We start from the raw sequence: 20,251 nt of genomic DNA on the forward strand, positions 1-20,251 counted from the left end.
GCGAACTATCTCACCCCAAAAACACAGAAAAAATTTCAAAAAAATTCATAGTCATAATCTTTTCTAACTAAAATGACACAGGAGAATGTAGACCACAGAATCAACTAAGCAGGGCTCTTAGGAGCTCACAGAGGCTGAAATAGCAATCATGGAGCCTGTAGGAGTTTGCCCCAATTCCTCTCTATATGTGTTATCATTTGTAGCTTGCTATTTTTGTGCAACTCCTAACAGTGGGAGTGGAGAATGTCTCTGACTCTTTTGCCTGCTCTTGGAACCCTTTTTCTCCTACTAGATTGACCCATGCAGTCTTTGATATGTGCCTAGTCTAATTTCAATTTGCTATATATGGCTTTATTGATATCTCTTGTGTGTCTGCTCTATTCTGAAGGGAAATGAAGACTGAGTGGATCTGGTGGAGAAGGGAGTAGTGGAGAGGACTGAGAGAAATGGAGAACAGAAAAACTGCAGTTGGGTTATATTATAAGAAAAGTGATGTATGATGTCCTTCTGTATAAGTGTTGCTTTTATTGGTTAATGAATAAAGCTGCTTTGGCAAGGCAGAATATAGCCAGGTTGGAAGAGATATATATAGAGAGTAGGCAGAATGTATGAGAGGCCATGTAGCTGCCAAAGAAGAAAGACGCCCCAGAAACTTATCAGTAGGCCACAGCCTCGTGGTGACACAGAGATTAATAGACGTGGGTTAAAATAAAAGAGAAATTAGCCGGGCGATGGTGGCGCACGCCTTTAATCCCAGCACTCGGGAGGCAGAGGCAGGCGGATCTCTGTGAGTTCGAGACCAGCCTGGTCTACAGAGCTAGTTTCAGGACAGGCTCCAAAGCCACAGAGAAACCCTGTCTCGAAAAAACCAAAAAAAAAAAAAAAAGAGAAATTAATAAAAAGCCTGAGCTAGTAGGCCAAACAGTGCTGTAATTAATATAGTTTCTGTGTGATTATTCAGGTCTGGGTGCCTGGGAAATGAATAAGCAGCCTGTGTTTACAAGAAGAATAAATTTTGAAAAAGAGAGAGAAATGTGGACACAGTGAGGGAAGATTGGTTCATGGTAACACGAAAACTCAGTAGGGCAAACAACAAATCCTTTAGCTGTGCCTCAGACAGGTAGGGATTCGTTTTCAAAGAGCTTAGATAGCACTATTCATGAAAAATCATATATATATATGATTTTGATCTGGGCAAAGCCTCAACTGATGTTCTCTCAAGATGACTCTAATCTACGTCATGTTGACAGCTGAAGCTAATTAAGGTAGAGATGATAATATAGGAGAAGAAGATTTTTTAACACAAAATCAATATATTAACCATATCAAACATGAAGAACTGAAAAACACAGATAGGTCAAGAAATGAGAAAAAGTAAGCCTCTAAGATCAAGAAGAGAAAACAAAAACTGTTTCTCCACAGAAACTTACTAAACCAAGAAATGCTGACGGACCTATGAACACCTGATATTCAATAAAGGAGCTAAAAGTATACAATGGAAGAAAGAAAGCATCTTCAACAAATTGTGCTGGCAAAACTGGATGCCAACCTGTAGAAGAATGAAAATAGACTCATATCTATCACCATGCACAAAACTCAAGTCCAAATGGATTAAAGACCTCAATATCAGTCCAAACACACTGAACCTGATAGAAGAGAAAGTGGGAAGTACTCTACAACACATGGGCACAGGAGATCGCTTCCTACGTATAACCCCAGCAGCACAGACATTAAGGACCTCATTGAATAAATGGGACCTCCTGAGACTGAGAAGCTTCTGTAAAGGAAAGGACACTGTCACTAAGACACAAAGGCAACCCACTGACTCAGAGAAGATCTTTACCAACCCCGCAACTGACAAAGGTCTGATCTCCAAAATATATAAGGATCTCAAGAAACTAGACTGTAAAAGGCTAATTAACCCAATTATAAAATGGGGCACTGAGCTGAACAGAGAATTCTCAACAGAAGAACTTCAAATGGCCAAAAGACACTTAAGGTCATGCTCAACTTCCTTAGTGATCAGGGAAATGCAAATCAAGACAACTTTAAGATACCATCTTACACCTGTCAGAATGGCTAAAATAAAAAACACCAAGGATGGCCTTTGCTGGAGAGGTTGTGGAGCAAGGGGTACACTCATCCATTGCTGGTGGGAATGCAAACTTGTGCAACCACTCTGGAAAGCAGTGTGGCGGTTTCTCAGGAAATTCGGGATCAACCTACCCCTGGACCCAGCAATACCACTCTTGGGAATATACCCAAGAGATGCCCTATCATACTACAAAAGTATTACTTCAACTATGTTCATAGCAGCATTATTTGTAATAGCCAAAACCTGGAAACAACCTAGATGCCCTTCCACGGAAGAATGGATGAAGAAAGTGTGGATTATATACATATTAGAGTACTACTCAGTGGTAAACAAACTATGACTTCTTTTTTTTTTTTTGGTTTTTAGAGACAGGGTTTCTCTGTGATTTTGGAGTCTGTCCTGGAACTAGCTCTTGTAGACCAGGCTGGTCTCGAACTCACAGAGATCTGCCTGCCTCTGCCTCCCGAGTGCTGGGATTAAAGGCGTGAGCCACCACCGCCTGGCAACAATGACTTCTTGAATTTTGCATGCAAATGGATGGAAATAGAAAACATTATCCTGAGTGAGGTAACCCAGACCCAAAAAGATGAACATGGGATGTACTCACTCATAATTGGTTTTTAGCCATAAATATAGGACATTGAGCCTATAATTCGCAATTCTAGAGAAGCTAAATAAGAAGGTGAACACAAAGAAAAACATAGAGTTATCCTCCTGGATATTGGAAGCAGTCAAGATTGCTGGGCAAAAATTTGGGAAGTGGGGGGTGGGGTGGGATGGGGGAAAGGGGAGATGGGGAGAGAAAAGTGAGAAGGGGATGATAGGGAGAACTTGGGGGAATGGGATGGTTGGGATAATGGAAGGAATGGAAGGATGGATATGGGAGCAGGGAAGTATATATCTTAATTAAGGGAGCCATTTAAGGTTGGCAGGAACCTTGACTCTAGAGGGGTTCCCAGGGGTTCAGAAAGATGTACCCAACTAGGTCCTTGGGCAGCTGAGGAGAGATAGCCTGAAATGACCCTATCCTATAGCCATACGAAGGAATATCTTGCACATCAACATAGAACCTTCATCGGCGATGGATGGAGATAGAGACAGAGACCCACATTGGAGCAATGGACTGAGCTCCCAAGCTCCAAATGAGAAACAGAAGGAGGGAGAACATGAGCAAGGAAGTCAAGACCGCGAGGAGGGCACCCACCCACTGAGATGGTGGGGTTGATCTATTGGGAGATCACCAAAGCCAGCTGGACTGGGACTGAAAATGCATGGGATAAAACCAGAGTCCCTGAATATGGTGGACAATGAGGACTGCTGAGAAGCCAAGGACAATGGCACTGAGTTTTGACCCTACTGCATGTACTGGCTTTGTAGGAGCCTAGCTGGTTTGGATGCTCACTTTCCTAGACCTGGATGGAAAGGGGAGGACCTTGGACTACCCACAGTGCAGGGAACCCTGACTGCTCTTTGGACAGGAGAAGGAGAGGGAGGAGAGTGGGGCATGGGGAGTGGAGCAAGGGTGAGGGAAAAGGGAGGTGGGGAGTAGGTGGAAATTTTTAATTAAAAAAAATTTAATAAAAAATTTAAAAAATAAAGATAAAAAATAAATAGTTGTTATATCAAAAGAAAAATATACTTTCTGTAAAAAAAACAGCTAATACAACAATTAAAAATTTATGAAATTCAAATACTAATATTAATGATGAACACATTTTCATTTTCAAGTATTTTACCTATCGTTTGAGCATACTGTTTGGTTTTGCTTTTATTTAGATTTTGCTTTGCTTTGAATAATTTCTTATGAAACTTTAGATTTATTCCCTTGTTAGATAGGTATTTGGTGATATAGTCTGCTATTCTCTCAGTTTTCTTTTCATGGTTAACAAGTTACTTTGTTATGCGGAGTGCTTTTAATTATATGTGGTTTTATTTGTCTATTTTTTCATTCTATTCATTCTACTTCTGAGATTGTAGCTATCAACAATAAAAAGGACATATTCTCAAACCAAAATCATTTGAGATTTGCCCTACATTTTCTTCTAAAAATATAGTTTTGTAATTTCAGGTTTTACATTAAAGTTTTTCATCCATTTTGACCCTACTTTTATGCATATTTTAAAGGAAGAGCCCCAATTCATTATTTACAAATGGATAACCTGTTTCACAATAGTATTTCTGGAAGAGAACATATTTTCCCTTTTGAACTTTTGATAGAATGATAAATTACACTTGACTGTAAGTGTTTGGGTATAGTTTGGGAGATTTCTCCATTATTCTACTAACCTTTGAGTCTATTTTTATGCCAGGATAATAATTTGTTATTATAATGAGTTTGTAATTTGAAATGTAGTTTGAAATGAAATACTTTAAGGTCTTCAGCTTTGGTCTTAAGTTTGCTCTGGTTCTTTGGAATCTTATGGTTGGTCTCCTTTTATCTCTTCTTAATGATGCACGACATTTTTATTTAATAATTATAATCTTCCTCAAAGATTGTAAAATATAGACAAACCACAATAAAAGTCAAATAATTAACAAAATATGTGTTACTCTATTTTCTACTTCTGTAAATAATTGAAATTTATTAAACACTTTTCATCATAAATCTTTCAAAATTATTATTAAATACCAAAATATTTTATTCTTATGATGGTAAACAAAATTTTAAAATCCTATTTTCTTACATATAATCATATATATTATTAATTAATCAACATTAAGATAAGTGAATATTTAAAGCAGACTTTCAGGTCTACAAACTTCAAAGATTGAGCTAAAAAACAAAAGTTAAGTTTAAGCCAAAATTCAGAATATCTCTAGTGGAATCAGATGATAGAATCTTAAATATATTGCAAATTTGTCCAAATCAAAATGACTCAAGTATGTGCATTTGTTTATATGTTACTAGAGCTCATGGATGTGAATCCATTTCACCTTGACCAAAGGTTCTGAATTCAGGGCTATTCTTGCTCCTTCAAGGTTATGATAGGGATTTTGACCCAAGGTGTATCTACCTACAGGATGTTTGACCTAAGGTGTGGTGGCTGTGTGTCCTGCCTAACCAACTTAACTTAGGAGAGAGTGACTTGATGGTACAGGTATTGTAGAGGTAATTAGTTTGTTTCTTGTTTGTATTGGTAAAGAAGTCTTGTCTTCTTCCCCTGCTTTTGGATTGGGGTATATAAAGCATATGGAACATAAATGAGAATTCAGTATTCACTGGGTTACCTTCCCAACTCTATTCTGTGTCTTTGTGTTTCTCTTTCTTTTTTGTTTTTGTCTAACATTTCTAATCCACACGATCCTACCCTGGTGGAACATATAAACTTGTCAAGACTTGACTCCAACAGATGTCACCCTAACATGGGATCCCAACAACCTGTGTGATTGCATGGACAATGATAATGTTCTATACTTTCTATGTGTTATTAAATTTTGCACAGAGGCATATATGCTATGTTGATCTCTAATAAAAATATGACACATTTCCAAAAAAAAGAAATGAGAAAAAGTAAGCCTCTAAGATCCAGAAGAGAAAACTAAAACTGTTTCTCCATAGAAACTTCCTAAACCAAGAAATGCTCAGTGACCTCATAATATAGTAAATTTCCTGAAAAAGATTAATGAAAATCTGTCACTTTATAGAGAAACAACAATAAATTTAGATAATTAATAAAATCAATAATATAGATGGTATCATAGGCAAAACAAGACACAAAGACAGGCCTACAAATACATATCATAGTTCCTTAAATAAGAATGACAAGATACTAACCAAAATTAAATAACAAGAAATCACTGGCCAGCAGTCATCCTGTGTACAACTTCTCTCCTTTGCTGATAATAGACAATGGATTGGGTGAGGAGAGCTGATCCACCATAATTGGAGAAATTTGTATAAAGCTTTCTGATGTTTTAAATTTATAAAGAGTTTTGATTACTAAAAGGATCCCATTCTCTTATAAAAAGAAAATTATATTGATTAACATCACTTAGGCACCATTTTGTTTCTTATGACTGAAGATTGCCTGTAAGTCTGCATCATAGTGGGGAAATAAAAACTTTTTCAAACCAAATGCAAAATAACAAATTTTTAAAGAAATAGTGTATGATTTGTAATATATACCTAAAGCAACTTGTTTTGTTCTAATTGTTTTATGAGTCACAAGGATTTTTGAAAAGAAGCTTATCCCCACATTTTATATATGTTTATTTGTGAGAAAGAATGTCTTCCATGTATATACAGGTGACATATAAGAAAAGAGGGTGTCAGATCCCCTGAATCTAGAGTAGCAGGTGGTTCTGGGACTCCCAACTCAGATATTGGGATATGAACAGGCCTAATAATTTCAAGTCACCAAAAACTCTTAAAATATAAACTGGTATAAGCTACGCAGCACTTAAGCTATAACACTCTGGTTATCCATGGGGGAAAAAAACCTTTACAAACTTATATAGCTACTATGGAAATCACAATGGCAGTTCCTAAGAAAATTTGGAATAGATCTACCTCAGGATTCTGTTGTACCAGTCTTGGGCATATAACCACAGATGATTCATCCTCTAGTTAGTACTTTACTGTTTGGCTCTTTTGGGAGCCCACCACCCAACTCTCAAATAAATCACATGAAGGATTATCCTTACCTTAGCTTGGTTCTAGTCAACTTTTCTTATTTTAAATTATTCTATCTACCTTTGCCTTTGGGATTTTACCTTTATTCTATATACCTTTCTTTACTTTTTACTCTGTGGCTAACTGTGAAGCTGGGTGGCTGGTCCCTGACATTCTCCTCCTCTTTTTGGTCCTCAATCCTTCTCTCTTTCTCCTTTTATTTATTCTCTCTGGCTGGCATCCCAACCTATCCCTCTCCTGCATAGCTATTGGCCATTCAGATCTTTGTTAGACCAATCAGTTGTATTAGGCAAGCAAAGTACATGGCTTCAGAGTTAAAAAATGCAACATAAAAGAATGCAACACACCCTTGCATCATTAAACAAATATTTCACAGCATAAACAAATGTAACACACCTTCAATTAATGTTGTACAACATTTCCCCTTTTGTCTAAATAAAAAATGAAAGGTTACAACTTTTAACTTTCTCCACAGCTGCCATTTCCTCTCCATTAGCATTAAAAAATTAAAGTTAAAAAACTACTATGCAATCTATATCTAGGTGTCTTAATTACCCCTTTCTGTTTATTAAGAATATTTTAGGGGGCCAGATGAAACATTAACTAATTAATCTTTATCAATAAAAATTAGGAGTCAGATATCAGGGGTAAAAACCTGAAAGATAAGAGAAACAGTGGAAGTCTATTGATATAAATTTAATGTCTATTTTGTTAAATGAATGTCTGCTCTTATTTAAGGTATTATATTTGTTCAGTTCATTTATGATAATGTATAGTTAAAAATACAAATTAATAGATAGTCATTTATAATAGATAAACTTGTAGTCATGTTAGTTAAGTTTTCTAGATGTACAGAGATATATTTCATATGGATAGGTATTCTTTAAATCTTTCAAAGACATATAGAATATGGCATTTTAAATGTTTTTAAAATTTATGCCTCTTCATGACAGTGAGACATAAATCCTTCTGGTAGCACCAATTTTTTCAGAGGGGTTGATGGGCATTGAAGGAACTTATTATGGAATTTGCCTTCAATGTGACTAGGCTAGCCATTTGGGCAAGAAACTGCTCTTGACTGGATTGCTTGATGGTATGTTGTATAAACTGAACATGCAGGACCTACAAAAAAGGACTAATAAAGTTGCCTAAAAAAGGTGAGACAGATCCTGCTTCATGAAAGAGTCTGCTAGACATTCTGCAAGACACAGAAAAAAGGTGACTGAGAAAGTGCCAATATAAGTGGAACTGTCTTTGAAATTTTCTGCTTCATGGAAAAGTCTATCAGACACTATGGGCCTCTAGACTGAAGATGTTACAGAAGAACTTTGGGTGACTGTCCAGGCAGCAAGATGTCTTTGTCAATTCTAGAGTTTTGGAAGTGCTTATAATTAGTTAAGTAATTATATATATATATATATATATATATATATATATATATATATATATATATCCTTCTAGAGTCTTTGGTGGAGTTGAAGAAAGACCATTTTATTATTATAAAAGATAGATTAGATATGGGGGACGGGGAGGGAAATGGGAGGCAGTGGCAGGGAAGAGACAGAAATCTTTAATAAATAAATAAATTTAAAAAAAAATAAAAAAAAACTTTAGACTCATAAAGATAAAATACATGATAGAGTATTTTTCTTAATTTGCCAAATGTAAATGGACTAAATATTGTAACTATAATTCTTGCTTGATATGGTTTTGTTATATGTAACCTTGCTATATCAAAGTTAAAACCTTCCTTTTTATGTAGACAAAATTCCCCTCTGTATGCTGTGAATATGTTCTATTCCCGTTGGTTAATAAAGAAACCGCTTTGGGCCTATGGTAGCACAGAATAAAAAAAGGTGAGAATTCCAAGCAGAGATAGAGGAGAAAAGAAGGCAGAGTCAGGGAGAATGCCATGTAGCCACTGAAGGAGACAGATGCTGGATGGAACCTTACTGGTAGGCCATAGCTATGTGGCAATACACAGATAAATTGGGTTAATTTAAGATGTAAAAGTTATTTAATAAGAAGCCTAAGCTATTGGATATGCAGTCTTATAATTAATATAAGTTCTGTATAATTACTATGGGTGTGGATAGTGGGGAAATGACTAAACAACCTCTGTCTATACCAGGATATAATGAAGTTTGCAAGCTATACAGCATACACACAATTAATGTCTCAGTTCAAATGTCCTGTTCCTTGAATACTAAAGAATTGTACAAAGAAGCACAAATCAGCCTGAATGCTTCACTGCATGAGGGAATGCAACAGTCTGTCAGGAACTTGGAGGTATATTGTGACCCAGGAACCATGGGCTTTAACCTGAAAATCCTATGACACATGTCTCTACAGGCAGTTAGGTCAGGCCAACTCCATGGTTCCCTGAAGAGTCTACTGCCCACTAAAATCCTATGACCTTGACCTCCACTATCTGCCATTACTCTCAACATTCCCTTTGTTTATGTCCTACAAAAACAGCTGATTAAGCTCTTTGTCCAGTTTTCTGATCTCTTCGGCATTCTTATAAGAGTCAACATTTCCAGGTCCTTTGCAGCAACAAAATCCCCTTTGAATCCTATTTTTGTTTCAATTTTCTTCTGCTGCTGTTATTAAATTATGCAATCAAAAGCAACTCAGGGGCACAGAGGTGGAGCGGCGGCGGCGCCAGTCACGGCGGAGCAGCGGCGGCGCCAGTCGCGGCGGAGCGACACTGCATTCAGGAAGAGGCTTTGGGAGACCAGCACGGCAGCAGACGCAAGCGGCAGGGTCAGGCATGCAATAAGGAGAGCAGATCACCCTACTACAATCAAATCAAAGAGGTAGGCCTTTGGTTGGCCAGGTCACTGGCAAACAGGGAGCCTGGTCCTGTCCTGAAGACCCTTTGGAGGGGTGAGAGGGTTCTTCGTATGTTGAACCAGCCCTGCATCTCTGGGATGAAGCCTACTTGATCATAATGGATAATTTTTCTAATGTGTTCTTGGATTCGGTTTGCCAGTATTTTGTTGAGGATTTTTGCATCGATATTCATGAGTGAGATTGGCCTGTAATTCTCTTTCCTGGTTGAGTCTTTGTGTGGTTTTGGTATCAAAGTAACTGTAGCTTCATAGAAGGAGTTTGGTAATGACCCTTCTGTTTCTATATTGTGGAATACATTAAGGAGTATAGGAATTAGCTCTTCTTGGAAGTTCTGGTAGAATTCCGCATTGAAACCATCTGGTCCTGGGCTTTTTTTGGTAGGGAGGTTTTTGATAACCTCTTCTAATTCTTCGTGACTAACAGGTCTGTTTAGATTGTTCACCTGGTCCTGGTTTAACTTTGGTATATGGTATTTATCTAAAGAAGTGTCCATTTCTTTTATATTTTCCAATTTTGTGTTATACAGGCTTTTGTAGTAAGATCTAATGATTCTCTGAATTTCCTCTGTGTCTGTGGTTGTGTCCCCCTTTTCATTTCTGATCTTATTTATTTGTGTGTTCTCTCTCTGTCGTTTAATTAGTTTGGATAGGGGTTTGTCGATCTTGTTGACTTTCTCCAAGAACCAGCTTTTTGTTTCATTGATTCTTTGGATTGTTTTCTGTGTTTCTATTTTGTTGATTTCGGCCCTCAGTTTTATTATTTCCAGTCTTCTACTTCTCCTGGGCGCATCTGCTTCTTTTTTTTCTAGAGCTTTCAGGTGTGTTGTTAAGTCCCCAATGTATGCATTTTCCGTTTTCTTTAAGTGGGCACTTAGTGCTATGAACTTTCCTCTTAGCACTGCTTTCATTGTGTCCCATAGGTTTGAGTATGTTGTCTCTTTATTTTCATTAAATTCAAGGAAGACTTTAATTTCTTTCTTAATTTCTTCCTTGACCCAGGTGTGGTTCAGTAGTTGACTGTTCAGTTTCCATGAGTTTGTCGGCTTTCTGTGGGTAGCATTGTTGTTGCCTTCTAACTTTAATCCGTGGTGATCAGATAGGACACAGGTGGACACTGATATTTTTTTGTATCTGTGGAGGTTTCCTTTGTTTCCAAGTATGTGGTCAATTTTTGAGAAGGTTCCATGAGCTGCAGAGAAGAAGGTATATTCTTTCCTATTTGGGTGGAATGTTCTATAGATGTCTGTTAAGTCCATTTGCTTCATTACCTCCAATAATTCTCTTAATTCTCTATTAGGTTTCTGTCTGATTGACCTGTCCCTTGGAGAGAGAGGTGTGTTGAAGTCTCCTACTACTAGTGTGTGTGGTTTGATGTCTGCTTTGAGTTCTAGTAATATTTCTTTTACATAAGTAGGTGCTTTTATATTGGGGGCGTAGATATTCAGAATTGAGACATCATCCTGATGAATTGTTCCTGTTATGAGTATAAAGTGACCATCTCGGTCTCTTCTGATTGATTTTAGTTTGAAGTCAGTTTTGTTAGAAATTAATATGGCCACACCTGCTTTTTTCTTAGGACCATTTGCTTGAAACACCTTTTCCCAACCCTTTACTCTGAGTAGGTGCCTGTCTTTGTGGTTGAGATGTGTTTCTTGCAAACAGCAGAATGTTGGATCCTGTTTTCGTATCCAATCTTTTAGCCTGTGCCTTTTTATAGGTGAGTTGAGCCCATTAATATTAAGTGATATTAATGACCAGTGGTTGTTTACTCCGGTTATTCTTATTGCTTTTGGTAGTAGAGATTGTGTGTCTCCCTTCTTTGAGATGTGCTGGTGAAGGGTCACTAGATGCCTGGGTTATTGTAGGCAGTGTTGGCAGTGTTGGATTCCTTGGGTTGTGATTTTCCTTCTATTACTTTCTGTAGGGCTGGATTTGTGGCTACGTATTGTTTAAATTTATTCTTATCCTGGAATGTCTTGTTTTCTCCATTGATAATGAACGATAGCTTGGCTGGGTATAGTAGTTTGGGTTTGCATCCATGGTCTCTTAGCTTCTGCAGTACATCTATCCAGGACCTTCTGGCTTTCATAGTTTCCATAGAGAAGTCAGGTGTAAGTCTGATCGGTTTACCTTTATAAGTTACTTGCCCTTTTTCCTTTGCAGCTCTTAATATTCTTTCTTTAACCTGTATATTTTGTGTTTTGATTATTATATGGCGAGGAGATGTTTTTCTTTGATCCAGTCTGTTTGGTGTTCTGTATGCTTCTTGAATATTTAAATGAATATCTTTCTTTAAGTTGGGAAAGTTTTCTTCCATAATTTTGTTGAATATATTTTCTGGGCCTTTGAGCTGTGACTCTTCTCCTTCTTCTATTCCTATTATTCTTAAGTTTGGTTTTTTTATTGTGTCCCATATTTCCTGAATGTTTTGTGTTGAGAATTTGTTGGCTTTGCTGTTTTCTTTGATCTGTTGGTTTATTTTCTCTGTGGTGTCCTCAGCATCTGAGATTCTTTCTTCTATCTCTTCTATTCTATTGATTATGCTTGTTTCTGTAGACTCTGCTCGTTGACCTAGATTTTCCATATCCAGCTGGTCCTTAGTTTGTATTTTCTTCCTTGCCTTCATTTCAGTTTTCAATTCTTGAACTGTTTCCATTACCTGTTTGATCATTTTATCTTGGTTTCCCAGGGTATCATGTACATATTTACTCATTTCTTCAAACTTTTTGTTATACTTCTCATCCATTTCTATAAGGGCATTTTTTACATGTTGTTTAAGGGACTCTATTGCGTTCATAAAGTCAATTTTTTCCACTTCTTCTGTGTTAGGTTGCTCAAATACTTCTGTTGTAAGATCCTTGGGTTCTGGTGTTTTCATGTTGTTTTTCAGATTATTGGGTGAGTTCTTGCCTTGGTGTCTGCCCATCTCCTCCTATTAATCCTATCTAATGGGTCTTTAAAAACCGGATCAGGTTTCCCTGCTGGCCCAGGGCTCTGCTTACAAAATGCCCTCGCTCTGTTTCCTGGTTCCTGCCGCAGGCCAAGAACCCTCTCACCCCTCCGAAGGGTCTTCAGGACAGGACCAGGCTCCCCGTTTGCCAGTGACCTGGCCAACCAAAGGCCTACCTCTTTGATTTGATTGTAGTAGGGCGATCAGCTCTCCTTATTGCACGCCTGGCCCTGCCGCTTGCGTCTGCTGCCGCGCTGGTCTCCCAAAGCCTCTTCCTGAATGCGGTGTCACTATGCCGTGTCTGGCAGCCGCTACGCTGCGTCTGTCCGCCGCTACGCCACGTCTGGCTGCCGCTACGCCGCGTCTGGCCGCCGCTACGCCTCTGTGTGTCTGCAAAATCTCATTATCTTTTAGTAAAGAAAAGGATGTCTGTTAGGATAACTTAGACACCATTTTGCTCCCCCTGATTGCTGATTGCCTGTAAGTCTACAATCAAAGTGAGGAAATGAAAATATTTTAAAACAAAATGCAAGATCACAGATTTTTAAAGAATCTGTGGACACCTAGAGCAGCTTGTTTTACTCTAATTGCTTTATAAGTCACAAGCACTTTTGAAAACAAGTTTATTGCTATTTTTTGCATATGTTTGGCAATGAGTGAGAGTATCTTCCATATATAACGTAACATACAAAAAAAGGGTTTCAGATGCCCTGGATCTAAAATGCTAGAGTTATGAGCCTCACAACTTGAGTGTAGGTATCTGAACTCAGGTCACCTCCAAAATGAATATGTGCTGAGCCACCTACCAACATCCATAATACCTTTTATCCAATAAACCAAAAGTCTCTCACAGATTAACAACAAGAGCAACAAAACCTAAATAAAGAAAGAAGTAGGGCCGGGTGGTGGTGGCGCACGCCTGTAATCCCAGCACTCGGGAGGCAGAGGCAGGTGGATCTCTGTGAGTTCGAGACCAGCCTGGTCTACAGAGCTAGTTCCAGGACAGGCTCCAAAACCACAGAGAAACCTTGTCTCGAAAAAAACCAAAAAAAAAAAAGAAAAAGTAAATAAATGATCCTTGGAAACATGGTGCGTCAAAACTAAGATGACGTGTATGGTAAATTTGCACCATAAATGAATACAGTGCAATGGCAATTCCCAACGATTTATAACAGGAAAGCTATTACAAAGCTACATTCACATTGTAAGCACACAGAGTAATCATGGGATCATCAAAAAATAGTACACAGATTGACATAACATGACTTCTTTCTGGGTGGAGGTTGTACATACTTTTAATCTCAGCACTCAGGAGGCAGAGACAGCAGGATCTCTGTCAGTTTGAAGCCAGTCTGGACAACAAAGTGATTTCCAGGATAGGCTCCAAAGTTACAGAGAAACCCTGTCTCAGGAAAAAGAATTACCACAAAGCTGATCAACCTAGAATGTGTATGATATTTGGGAAAGAATAAAGAGGATGGAGAGAAAAGGCCAAGAGCAAAGTCAGGAAAATATAGTCAGCTATTAATCAAAAGACCAAAGGAAACAGTCAGGAAACGTGTGGTCCTGACCAATGTTACCCAGCTACCTATGATTCTATGTGTATGTAAATTAAATAAAGTCTTCACAATTTTTACAAAATTACTTCAATGTGACCCTTAAACTGTTGTTTCTGACCTTCCAGCTACTGTTATTTCTTCCAGAGAGGCCTCATGCTCTAGAGCCCTCTCAGCAAAAAGAGATGATCTCCTGCTAAGGTCATACAGCCCCTTAGACCTCCTTGTGCTTTCAGGTAAACCCAGATCAATCCCAAAACAATATAGAATAACATCTGCTTCCTGTCAAATGGATTTTAGTGCAAGATATAGATTCTGCTCTATCTACCTGCCCAACACCATAAAAACCTAAGAAACCTCTGTAGCACAGAAACTCCCTTTGTCCCATGGAACTAAACATCACTGAATTACACCATTGCAGCTGGTGGTAGCAGAAAGTTAGAAGCATTTTAATCATGTATTGCTAAAAGACAATCAACATCACCATAGTTCTACCAGCTTTTAAACCATTTGAGACATTTATCAGACAAACTTGAAAGTAGACTGCAATATTCAGAACTTCTAGAAACCAGATTATCAGTTTTCAAATTTTTCTTTCCACTGTACACCAAGAGCATGGCTCTGTATGTACACTGGACAATGAGATTACAAGCACAATATCCGACCATGCCAGGGCTGCAGAGTCTCCCTCTCCCCGGGAAATCCATACACGGGGAGGCTCAGAAGACAAGGGGCACTACCCAGGTCATTACACAGAGCAACAGAACCACAGCCTGGCTCATGGTCCATCCAAACCCCAGCAGAAATTACAGCTCTGAACACCCTACACGCACCATGGCATAGGTTGTGGTCTTCCTTACAACTCATTACAACAAAAGTAGAAAAGAATCCTGGAAAGAACCTGCAACCTACCTGCTTGCTAAGATGTCCAGAGTCCCTCATTGGCTAAGGCCAATTTTGCTGGGCCTCAGAATATTTTCAGCTCCCCTAATGGGTGATCAGAGATCACCAGACAGCACAGTACTTCCTATTCTGCCCTTCCAGCCCAGTAGACAGGGTTCTAGACCAGAAAGTTTGTATTTTAGTAGACAGTCATCCACTTTCCTAGCACATATCCCATTCCTCATCCAAAGCACAGGGTCCTTTGAATACACCTTCTATTACACACTCAATGTGCAGTGCAGCCAACCTATCACGTCATACCTGGGAAATCCTGCAGCCAAACATGGGTCACATTTACAACCGTTGTTAAAGAAAAATAGGCCATGAATTAGAAGATAATAAGGGGTCATGGTAAAGCGTGGGGACAGGAAAGAGAATGCGGATATGATATTGTTATAATCTCAAAAAAATATTTTGAAAAGTTGAAATAGGATTCATGGCCATGTGCTTCAGAAACTAGAGATTTATATTAGAGCACATCAAAGATTTCTCAAACCTTTCATCTCTGGAGATATATTTAAAACCAGTAAAATAACAGTCCTGTTAGGCGGGCTACATTTTACTCAGATCTATTTTGGTTGAACTACTATAAATATAGCAATTTAGTTTTATGAGAAGGTCAGTTCTCATAAAACTAAATTAGATTCTTGATTGCCCTGGCCTGTGGACAACAAGAAATGGCCACCAGGACATTTATGGAGCATCTAAAATTGATTACTGAATTCCTAATTAGGTAATTAGTAAATAGCTAAGCATTGCTAATCTCAAATACCGTTGAAGTAGGAAAGTTCTCAACCACTGTCCTGACTTTCACTTCTGCACTGTGAATCTACCAGCTTCAAGCTTGACCTATGTACTCAGTTCTTGCACAGATCCCTCTTCATTTATAAGCAAGCACTAAAAGACTGAGATACTGGAGGTCACTCACTAGCTGGTCTATTTTTGCTTTCTCACAAACCAGTCAAGGCCCTATCCTGAAGGAGTTTTAGGACTATCTACCCAGCACTGGGCAGCAGAGGCAGAATTGGGTGTTTAAAGAAATTATCAATTACATAGCATGAGGCAACAATATTATAAGCTCATAGTCTCCCACACCAGTATGGCAGAGTCTCCCCCTCCCCCAGGGAATCCACACTCAACAAAGCTCAGAGGCCAAGGGCCACTACCCAGATCACCAAACAAACTAACAGAACCTGTCTGGATCATGGTCCATTGCTTTCCAAGCAGCTAATAGCTCAGCCAACCAGCTCTTTCTGGTCTGGGGACAGTGGCCCCTACATTTACCATGGCATGGCTTTGTGGTCCTCCTCACATCTCCATTCAGCAGAACAAGACAATCCTGGAAAGAACCTGTAAGCTACCTCCTATGGTGATACTGACTGTCAAGTAGAGTCCTTCATTAGCTAGAACCACCCAGCTGGGCTTCAAGACATTAGCAGTTAGCCTACTGGATGAACAGAGATCAAATGTCTCAGAGAGCAAAACCCCTCCAGGTTTCCTTCCACACTATGGTGAGACAAGACCCTAATTTATAGTTTAGTAAAATCTTCCATTTTCCCAGAGCAATTCCTGTTCCTCCTCAAAGGCACATCTTCCTATGTGTACATATTCTATTACACACTCAATGTCCAGTGTAGTCAACCCTTTACTTCATAGCTGGGAGGTCTTGTAACCAAACCCAGGTCACATCCAAGCAGTAATTGTTAAACAAAAAGAGGCCATGGATTAGAACACAATAAAGGGTCCATGAGAACAGTTGGAAGCTAGAGACAGATAGTGAAAATAATGTAATTACAATATCAAAAGAATACGGTTAAAAAGTTCAAACAAGCTTCATGGTCATGTGCTCCAGAGACTAGGGATCTGTATTAGCACACCAAGTACAACTCACATCATTTCTCTCGGGGTATACAGTCATGTTAGGCAGGACCACATGCTTTTACCCAGTTCTTCTAGTTTGCTTGAACTACTGTAACTACAGTAATTTGGTTTAATTATGTTTTTATATAGATTCTTGACTGCAGAGTTTATGGTGTGTCACTACTCATTGCTAATGACAACTACTGCCCCAGCAGGAAATCTTTCACCCTTTTTCTTGCCAATCCCCTTTTCTGTTGTGACTTTGCTTGCTTTACAGTTGGTCAGTGAACTAAATTCTTACATCGGTCCTACTCCACTTGTAAATTCACAATAAAATCTAGAGAAGTTGGAGGGTACTCATTCACTGATCTATTTCTCCTTTCCACAGACCAGTCAGGGTCCATCCTGGTTGGAGTTGCAGGACTATCTTTCTAGCACTGGGTAGCAGAGGCAGGATTAGGTGTTCAAAGCAATTCTCAATTACATAGTGTGAGGAAAGCCTGAGCTACAGGAGACACTGATATAAACCAGTTGCTCTCAATTGTCCTAATGTTGTGACCATTTAAAACAGTTCCTCCTGATGTGTTGAACCCCCAACTATAAAATTATTTTCACTACTACTTCATAACTATATTTTTGCTACTGTTATGAATTATAATATAAAATATCCGTGCTTTCTGATGGTCTTAGGCCAGTCCTGTGATAGGATCATTTGATCCCCCAAAGGAAGCTGTGACCAACACGGTTAAGAAACCCTGCTCTAAATTGATATAAATAAATAAACAGCACTTAAGAAAGAATGGAATGAAATTCTTAAACTAGGAAATATTGAAAATATAGCAGTAATTCATCTAAAGAAAATGAATGTTAAAAATGATACCAATGATTGATGCTTTACAATAATAAGAATAATAGAACACTTATCACTAAATTTGAAATGGAGTAGTCCCTTCCCTGAGAGAAAGAGTGCCATTAATAAGAGACTGTATGACTTTGTTCCATGTAAAATGTTAGCTACTAAGTGTTGTGATGTGATGGTGTTACAGTCAATTGCCTGTTTTTCAAACCTTTCAGCTAACTTAACAATGTCAACTAAGATTGTACATATCTGCATAGGAGAGTTCTCTAATCGGAAACTGAATACTTAGTAGTTCAAGCTATCCTCCCTAAATTGTACACCCACCAATTCTGTCTGTCTTCATTCACATGGAAGGAATTAATACCTGCAGGGAAATTACAGAGAAAGTCACTCACCAGGCCCCATCAGTCCTTCTTTATAATGGAGACCCCTGCAGAGCAGTCTGTGACCTAGCCATTATCTAGTCTGTTTCCCCCTACAGTGAACACAGAACAATGTTCCTCCTCTTCTGGTCTGAAGGGAGAAGCCATGCTCCACACACAAATCCTTTCCCTATTCTGCAATGGACAGTCCACTATGTGACTCAAACACAATTTTAGAACTGTGTGGTAATTTTAGAACTGTGTGGTGCTGTAGACATGTAATCCAAGGTTTGGAGTGTTTAGTCAAGAGGAGAACAAGGACAATGCCTTGTGGGGCTAAAGACAGGGTTCAAGCACATCTCAATCAAATTAGGAGACCTTGACTCAAAATAACTTTTCAAAAAGACTAGAAATTAATTATAGAATAAATATACGTTTATGGCACAGCAGGACTTAATGTTAGTTGTGATCCTGTAATGGCCCCTTGAGCAGCATTTAGAACTCAGTTTTTAATGGACGGATGGGCATTTGTGCTGGTTGTAAATCAGGCTTGTCTCCTTTGTGATGGGAATGTAGCTGATTAATCCTGGGGAACAAACTTTTATATTTTATCATACTAATCTCTAACAGGTTAGAATATCATTGCCTTTGGGGCATTTGGGATGCAGCTCTCCCTTACCTAAATTCTATTTTGTGACTTAATGTCTCCTAAGAACTGGAAATTCTATTACCATGAATTCTACTCTTCTACAGTTTAGCAGTGGAGTGCTACTCTATACAAGAAATACTGTTTACAAGCTCCACAGAAATAACTCCAGATGGATCCTAAACCTAAATATTAAAATGTTCCAAGTGAAGAACTTCTGGAAGATACTAAAAGGAACAGAGCTATCTGACTTTGGCAAATCTGTGTCCACTGCGACAATACAAGCACTAAGGGAGCCCACATGTCACAGTGAAGTCAACAACAAGGGTATTTCTTTTTTTTTTTTTCGAGACAGGGTTTCTCTATAGCTTTTGGTTCCTGTCCTGGAACTAGCTCTTGTAGACCAGGCTGGCCTCGAACTCACAGAGATCCGCCTGCCTCTGCCTCCCGAGTGCTGGGATTAAAGGCGTGCGCCACCACCGCCCGGCAACAAGGGTATTTCAAAGCACAGTCCCACTCCCAAATCTCTAAGCAGACGCAGTAAGGATAGTAAGTTACTCAGAGACTGCCAGCCAGCTCAGGAATTTCAAAGATCATGCAGAATCACACAGGATCACACAGACCCTGCTGGGGCATGCAGGACCAGCAGGACCAGGCAGAAACATGATGAACTCTGCATCTAGTCACCGGCTCCCACCCAGCTTAGAGGAAGGATGCACCACACTGTCTCCCATGGCTCAACTAGCCACTTCTCCCGGTCTGAGGATAACCCCAAGCTCACCATGTCATGATTTTCCAGCTTGTCCATGCTCCCTGCTCAGCTCCCTGCACTCACAGTAGAACACACAAAACCACTGACACCGACGCCATCTTCTCTTCGAAGTCAAGCTTGAAAGTGGCCACCCCCGGAAGGATCCTGCACAACTTCTGACTGGCAGCTCACCTGGAGGGCCTGATTGGCTAGTGAGTCCTGAGTGACAAGAGCACTTCCCATAGAGTTATTCTGTGCTTAAAGGCACAGCTCAGCCGGGTGGTGATGGTGGCGGAGTATGACTTTAATTCCAGCCCTTGGGAAGCAGAGGTATGCGAATCTCCTTGAGTTCTAAACCAGCCTGCCTTTTTCAGGACAGGCTCCAAAGGTGCAGAGAAACCCTGCCTCGAAAAACTAAAACTAAATTAAAAAATGAAAGAAAGAAAGAAAGAAAGAAAGAAAGAAAGAAAGAAAGAAATCTGCAAAAGCTAGTTCCAGGAAAGGCTCCAAAGCTACAAAGAAATCCTGTCTTTAAAAACAATAAATTAATTAATTAACTAATGAAATAAAAATTTTTAAAATGAAAATTAAAGACATAGCTCAGTGGTTCCTGGCCCTGCCTTTCATCCCAAAGACCGTTTCTAGATCAGCAGAGATGTGTTTCCATAGCACGAGCCCCTGGCTCTCTACAGGCACTGCCCGTTCTTCTCCTTGACACAATGTGGCTAGCTAGCTTGTGCAG

The 20,251-nt window shown here is 39.1% G+C and overlaps 1 protein-coding gene across 1 annotated transcript in view; it reads right to left on the reverse strand.

The window, feature by feature from the left end:
• The window catches only part of LOC142836952 (uncharacterized), a 36,923-nt gene extending 17,302 nt beyond the window's left edge, over positions 1 to 19,621 (reverse strand). The window contains exon 1 of the mRNA XM_075951709.1: positions 19,540 to 19,621. Coding sequence (XP_075807824.1) covers positions 19,540 to 19,566 — 27 coding nt within the window. The 5' untranslated portion in view covers positions 19,567 to 19,621. The remainder of the gene's footprint in view (positions 1 to 19,539) is intronic.
• Positions 19,622 to 20,251: the final 630 nt, after the last annotated feature.

Source organism: Microtus pennsylvanicus, chromosome 17 (genome assembly GCF_037038515.1).
Source record: "Microtus pennsylvanicus isolate mMicPen1 chromosome 17, mMicPen1.hap1, whole genome shotgun sequence".
Lineage (NCBI taxonomy): Eukaryota > Metazoa > Chordata > Mammalia > Rodentia > Cricetidae > Microtus > Microtus pennsylvanicus.